At 39.4% G+C, this 7,377-nt stretch overlaps 1 protein-coding gene across 1 annotated transcript; it reads left to right on the top strand.

The window, feature by feature from the left end:
- Nucleotides 1-27: 27 nt before the first annotated feature.
- Nucleotides 28-3,434, top strand: LOC103583871 (GTP-binding nuclear protein Ran). The gene is made up of 6 exons (XM_008565066.1): nt 28-87; nt 370-454; nt 536-661; nt 2,020-2,207; nt 2,417-2,587; nt 2,687-3,434. Exons 1-6 carry the CDS (start codon nt 52-54, stop codon nt 2,729-2,731), a joined length of 651 nt encoding a protein of 216 aa, XP_008563288.1. The 5' UTR covers nt 28-51; the 3' UTR covers nt 2,732-3,434.
- The last annotated feature ends 3,943 nt before the right edge of the window (nt 3,435-7,377 follow it).

The following is a 7,377-nucleotide window of genomic DNA, read 5'->3' as shown; positions in this document are numbered from 1 at the left end:
CGCCATGCGGCCCGCGAGCAAGCCACTCTCCTCCCTTGCAGGAACACCGCGATGGCTGCCCAGGGAGAGCCCCAGGTCCAGTTCAAAGTACGTAGTGTTCCGCGGTGGGGCCTGGGGGGCCGGGGCTCCGGCGCCGGTTCTCGCAGGCCTCCCGGGCGCAAGACGGGACAGTGGGCCTGGGAAGTTTCGTGGCCGAGCCTTTGATTACCCATAGCAGGACCACGTCCTTTGTGTTCCGCGTACTTGCGGGGTGTTTAAAGTTGTGTGGCTCGAGTGAAATGGGTGTCTACAGAATTTTATCGCCTCCGCAGTTCTGGGACCCTAAGAGGAAATATTTTGGGCTTATTTCCAAAATTTGTTCTCCAACAGCTTGTATTGGTTGGTGATGGTGGTACTGGAAAAACTACATTCGTGAAACGTCACTTGACCGGTGAATTTGAGAAGAAGTATGTAGGTAAGTAGGCGGAAAACCGGTTGTGGAAGTTTGTGTGAAATGGATAAATTCATCCACTGATTTGAAATGTTTCCATTTCAGCCACCCTGGGTGTTGAGGTCCATCCCCTCGTGTTCCATACCAACAGAGGTCCTATTAAGTTCAATGTATGGGATACAGCTGGCCAGGAGAAATTTGGTGGACTGAGAGATGGTTATTACATCCAAGGTAGGTATCTCATTTGTAACTGGTAACAGGTTTTGAGAGGGTTTGTACTTTAGTCTCCCAGGTTGTTCACTGGTAGTTAGGTCTTTCCAACAAACATGCTTAATACTGACTAATGAGAATTGGGTATTTCTTGGGTTAAAAAAAGATATACTGCCGTCAGGGAGTTGACCACCATTTGGGTCGAGGGGGAGGAGATTTTGTGAACTTGCTCTTGTGTCGTTTGATTGCATGCTGTGTCATGCTAAGCATGGTTTTGGAAAAACGGTATGACTTACCGTGAGACTTGTAATTTAAAACAGTAATAGTGAGCAACAGACAAGGTGTTGTTGCAGTTTCAGTATTTGAAAATTAAGGATCAGGTATATATTTTGGTGGTTAGTAGTTAATAATATTTCCACTCAAAGACAGAAAACGCTTGGAGCAGATCTTAGACTGGAGGAGCTAGGTTCTCTATTTGACAAATGTTGTATAAAAATAGCTGATTTCTTTTTAATTGTTTGTACTGAGTTTCCCTGAATATTTTTTTTCAAAATGCTTGATTTAAAAATTGCAGAGAGGGCTGGCTGGTTAGCGCATGGTGTTGACAACAACAGGGTTTGATTCCTGTTACCAGCCAGTCACCAAAAATAGAATTTTTAAAAAAAATTGTAAAGAAAATAATGTTTACTGTTGTATCAGACAAAAAGATGGATAAAGAAAATACTCATCTCTCTCGGAGTGTCACTTTTCTAATGAAAACTTTGGGGGAATCCTTCCATGCCTTTTGCTTTCCTTGAGCATGCACAAATAAACACAAGGATTTTACCCCCCCCCCAAAATCCTTTAATCAAAAAGTTGTATTATGCTGTATGTACTCTGCGGTTTGTTGCCCTATTATCTATTTTATGGCCATCCATATAGGTCAGTATATAGATTTACCTGGATGTTTTTAAACAGAGGCATAATATTAATATTTCCCAGTATATTCAGTCATTTAAGACCCTTTTAAAGAATATTTCCAAGCCCCACCCTCACAATATGGGAGGTGGGTGCTCTGGAATGCTAATTTATCATTAATCTATTTTAGACATCTTTTTGGGGGTGAGATACTATTAATTATTATGGGAGAAGAGATTTGGTAGAGTGATCTGTTCTTTTAAACTTTCTTATGAAAAGCAATTATAAGCAGTATTGTATATTACAATAGTTTGACATTTTTAGAATTAGAAGAGACCTTGAAATTGCAGGGAGAGATCTGGATGACCCAGAGTTAGGCCTTACTAAGACCTTAAGTGAATCCTAGTCTGTGGGTATTAGCATTCCTCATCCATGTAGTAAACTCCTAGGTTTGTAGTAACTACCATAAATTTTTCTTTCAGCCCAATGTGCCATTATAATGTTTGATGTAACATCAAGAGTTACTTACAAGAATGTGCCTAACTGGCATAGAGACCTTGTACGAGTATGTGAAAACATCCCCATTGTGTTGTGTGGCAACAAAGTGGATATTAAGGACAGGAAAGTGAAGGCAAAATCTATTGTCTTTCACCGAAAGAAGAATCTGCAGGTATGTTAAACCTGAAACTTATTTTGATCCTTAGAGAAGATTATAATCTGTCCATGGAATTAATTTTTTTTTAAATTTATGAATTGAAAGAATTTCATCCGTTTTTTTTAGCTTGCAACATCTAATCATTTTTGTAATGGATTTTTTTTTTTTTTTTAATTCCTTCCTACCTGGCGTCAGGATTTCTTAATATTTTTTCTTTTAAACAGTACTATGACATTTCTGCCAAAAGTAACTACAACTTTGAAAAGCCCTTCCTCTGGCTTGCACGAAAGCTCATTGGAGACCCTAACTTGGAGTTTGTTGCCATGCCTGCTCTTGCCCCACCAGAGGTTGTCATGGACCCAGCTTTGGCAGCACAGTATGAGCATGATTTAGAGGTACCATGTTTACATTTGGTTAATGTTGTTAGATTTGACAGTTATATTCCTCACTTTTTAATCTCTGGAGTATTATCATCATTTCATCTTTTTCTCTAGGTTGCTCAGACAACTGCTCTTCCGGATGAGGATGATGACCTGTGAGAGAGAAGCTGGAGCCCAGCGTCAGAAGTCTAGTTTTATAGGCAGCTGTCCTGTGATGTCAGCGGTGCAGCGTGTGTGCCACTTTATTATCTAGCTAAGCAGAACATGTGCTTCATCTGTGGGATGCTGAAGGAGATGAATGGGCTTTGGAGTGAATGTGGCAGTTTAAAAAAATACCTTCATTGTTTGGACCTGCATATTTAGCTGTTTTGGAACGCAGTTGATTTCTTGAGTTTCAAATATAAGACTGCTATAGTCACATCACAACATTCGGTGGTGAAATCTTGTTTGTTACTGTCATTCCCATTCCTTTCGTTTAGAATCAGAATAAAGTTGTATTTCAAATATCTAAGCAAGTGAACTCATCCCTTGTTTGTAAGCATTTTTAAACCACTAAGATAGAGAAATTTATGCCATGTTAATATTTAAATTGCCTTTGCTATTATCACTTAATTCAAAAATCTATTGGTTAATTTCTCCCTGTGTCTACTTTTTATTCTTTTGTACATTTGAATCATGTCACACAAACTAGATATGACAGGTCAACAGAGTGTTCTATTTGGTTAACAGGTGTAAATACTGCAGTTAAGCTGAAATAATGTGTGCTTCACCTTCATTTTGGCTAGGTAGTGTTCCCTCGGGAAGAGCCCCTTCAAAATTATGTGACCTGTCAGAATAAAAAGTGGTTTGTGCCTATCAAACAGATGTTTTAAGAATCATAATTGCTTTTATTTATGGCAAAGGTACCGCGTTTTAATGTAGCAAGTGTGGATGAAATTACATTGATGGCGGTAGCTTGAGGAAATTCTCATCAGTTAAAAATGAGTGTAAATTTTGCGCTTTTTGTTTTAATGTTAGATGTTTAATGTAAAGTTGATATTCTGGGAAGATGTTCATGTTTACCCGCTGCTTTCAAAGTACTCCCAAGCTTTAAAGATGTCTTAAAGGTTAAGGATTTAATCTGGACACTACAGCTTTTTGGTTTTCTTGCCAATTTTTTAGGCAGTGCAAATAAAGGAAAATAACTAGGAATACTGCAACAGTGGAACAGTATAATGGGCTTCTCAGTAATGTGGAACAGGTTGCAAGACTTTTATCAGATTAAGCCTTTATCTTTGTGGTTTTCACATTTAAGAGTGGAGTAGGTTTATTTTGCTTAAGGAGTTTGATCCCATCAACAGTAGCCATTAGGAGTCATTTTAAGAGCTATCTTTCTCATAAGTACTATAAAAGTCCACTTTACCAAAGTTTTCATTAGATTTCAGATCGTTACACGATTACCCTTTTACCTTAAGTGAAAGGATCACTTCAATATGTGGAAAAATGAAGTAAAAGGGTGAAATTGAATGAAATTCAGTTTACTTACTATATAAACTGGCATAAATTCACTTAAAGATCTGAATTGCTGTATATGCTATGCTATATTCAGAAGCAGATTTTAATAGCCTGTGTGAGATGTAAAGTTTTTTTCCCATAATCGGGATGCAGCCTTCCTTTCAGATATTTTGAATTTAATATAAGGTGTATGCGTTGTTTGTAACCTTATGTAGAATGCAAGTATGGTATTGACATTCTGGATTTTATGTGTAACAGTTAAAATTTGGAAGCTACTCCATTTAACCTGTTTAACATGGGGTGGGAGAGAATTTACAAGTCATTCATTGGAAGAAATAATTGTTGCAAAATATATTGCTTATACTCTGCCTGGATTTCTGAATCATCTCTAGCATTTGCCATATGAAATACTGAATAGTTAGCAGAGGTTATCTTGTGGTGGGCTAGAATTACTTGGTTTATACAAATGGGCAAAGTTTTCCCTCAGTGTTTGGAAATCTTGTGTCTAATAGGGAAAGTCTTGAAAGCATACTGCAAACTAGTAACAGCTTATTAGAGCAAAATTACTGAGAAAACGCATAGTGTGGTTTATACAGATAAAATGTGGAGCATTGGTAAGGTTAATAAGGGTAAAATGTTTCTGAAAAGCAGTTTCATTGTGTGCCAGAGCCAATTTTTAAAAAACCTTACAAGATGGGTTCTCATTTTTATCAACCATGAGATGTTTAGAAAAGATCAGAGATTTCCAAAGGGGACAGGTTTCCTGGCTGATGTGCTCCTGAAGTAACTGAAGTAGAGAATTTCTGGTTTATTTTGTAAAGTCAGATGTGCATAGGAAGGAATGTTGAGCAGATGGGAAGAGGGTTGAAGTTGTGGACGTGGAGCAAACTGAACTTGAACTTCATGGATGCTTGGACTGTGTAGGGACTGCAGGTAACCTGCCTGACAAAACTACCTGAGACTAATTCTGAAATTGTGTGTCAGGCAGGCACTGTGCTAGAATATTATTATTAAGTTCTCTGAACTCCTTTTAAACCTTCAAGCTTGAAGTTGTGTTGAGGTAAAATGTACACCTAGTCACTGAAACCTTGCTATTAGTTAACGGCTCATAGTCATATTAAAAAAGCAGATCTGATCACACCTTCCCTGCTCAGTGTTGTGTAGGAGGCCTTGCAAGTGCAGGCCCTGCCTGTCCATGCTTATGGGGCTCTGCTGTGGTTTTACGGTGTATCTGCATGCAGGATGCTTTTCAAGAAGGCTCCCTTCTGAGTAGTGAATCCTGCTACTGCATCTCAGTGCTTTAACACCTTTAGCATTTACATACTGGTTTTTACCTTAAGTGGGTCAATTGTCCCTATGGTAGACACATAACTGAATCCTTCCCTCATAGTCCTAGTCAACATGGTAAATTTGCAATTGTGGTTTCCCTCTCTGGTCTAATCGCAGTGAGGGCCAGGATCTTGTCTCTGGTGTTACTAAATGTTCTAAGGGAACTCTTAAGAAAGAAACGACCATGCGGCTTAGAAATAGGGGTGGGGTAGGGTAGGGAGGGGCAGGGAAAGCTTTATACCATTGAAGTCTGACTATTCTGAAGTCATGGTGTTTCCTTCCTGGGGCTTGTAGTTTATACTCTTACCCGTTTATTCCAGCTTGTTTTCTTGAGAGGAGTATAGACTTATCAGGAAGCTTGCCAGATAGAACTCACAGATTTAAAAGATGCTGTTGGTAGGTGTTGGGTCTTTGGTGCTTTAGGCTTGTGCAAAGGGAGTTCATTCAAGCTGTGGTGCCATCCACACTGGAGGACCTTGATGCATCAGACACTGGGTAAGCTGAACACCATGTGCCAAGAAGAGCAGCCAAATAGCAGAATCCCTACTGCCTAACATGACCCCCTGCGGTAGCAACATCAGGGCTTACTGGAGACTGGTTAGACTTCTCAGTTTTCTCTCTGGCGAGCCGGTATATGAAAAACTGATATCCTGGACCGGATAAACCCATGGATGAAGGGACTCCAAAGAATGAAAGAATTTCTTGATAGTGAGATGTGACCTTGTTAGTATCCCAGGCTGGTGAAGTAGAAGTAGAAATATATACTTACAGAGCTTATATACTCTTTTATGTTATTTTCATTCTAAGTTTAACTGATTTTTATTTTTATTTATTTATTTATTTATTTATTTTTTAAAAGATGACCGGTAAGGGGATCTTAACCTTTGACTTGGTTTTATCAGCACCACGCTCAGCCAGTGAGCGAATCGGCCATCCCTATATGGGATCCGAACCCGGGGCCTTGGTGTTATCAGCACCGCACTCTCCCGAGTGAGCCACGGGCCGGCCCTCAGATCCCTGCCTTTAAGAAGCAAAATACAAACCTTTTTGTATAAGTTGTCCTTTTGTAATGTGGATAGGTCATTCTGTAGACTGTCAGCTGTGTGCTCGGGATAGAATGATGAGTGATGGCTCTGCTCATGGAGCCCTCATCTTGGGAGGTGTGCAGTTGAGTGACCCGGGGTGAGGGGACACCTATAGTGAGTGTGAGGGTAGAGAGGGGGATGGGCTTCAGGAGTTCACAGGGATCCTTCGGAAGGGATGAAAGAGCGTCACTGGAGGGCAGGTAGGGAAGATGGGGTCCATGGGGCAGGCATCTTTGTATATTAAAAGTGTAAGGATTTGAATAGCTTAAAAAAACATTCCTACCACTTAGAGGTCACTTGTTGACATTTCGTCATATGTCCTTCCAAGCGTATTCTCAAAACATGGGATTATACTATAATACTATTTCATAACTCTTTTTCGCTTTTTATTATGGGCTTTTCTATGACAGATAGTTTTATGCTATTTTAATAATTAATAATTCATAATATGGCTGGGCCATGATTTAGTCTGAGACACTCTTATTCCTCACCAGATTATGTTTCTGTTTAGTTCTGCACTTCTTTGTGCCTCTTGCAGAATGGGTTTAACTCTCAAGGGAAATTTATTTACAAATGCTTAGAACTTCCACATTCTTTCACTTCCATGTCCGGCTCAAACCCATGTTTTTAACTTCTGAAGGTATGCCCTGCTTTATGAAATCCTAATAGATGGAAAGCCAGTTTTTTCTTTTCTATGACAGTTTTATGCTATTTTAATAATTAATAATTCATAATATGGCTGGGCCATGATTTAGTCTGAGACACTCTTATTCCTCACCAGATTATGTTTCTGTTTAGTTCTGCACTTCTTTGTGCCTCTTGCAGAATGGGTTTAACTCTCAAGGGAAATTTATTTACAAATGCTTAGAACTTCCACATTCTTTCACTTCCATGTCC

The sequence above is a fragment of the Galeopterus variegatus genome, unplaced genomic scaffold (assembly GCF_000696425.1).
Source record: "Galeopterus variegatus unplaced genomic scaffold, G_variegatus-3.0.2 Scaffold29649, whole genome shotgun sequence".
NCBI classification, from domain to species: Eukaryota; Metazoa; Chordata; class Mammalia; order Dermoptera; family Cynocephalidae; genus Galeopterus; species Galeopterus variegatus.
This window is presented reverse-complemented; position numbering and strand designations above follow the sequence as displayed.

Bases quoted from the DNA above. Each gene is read 5' to 3' on its own strand.
- LOC103583871 (XM_008565066.1), top strand. From the start codon at position 52: ATGGCTGCCCAGGGAGAGCCCCAGGTCCAGTTCAAA. The intron at 662-2,019 runs GTAGGTATCTCA...TTTTTCTTTCAG, and splicing joins AGATGGTTATTACATCCAAG to CCCAATGTGCCATTATAATG. The intron at 2,588-2,686 runs GTACCATGTTTA...CTTTTTCTCTAG, and splicing joins AGTATGAGCATGATTTAGAG to GTTGCTCAGACAACTGCTCT.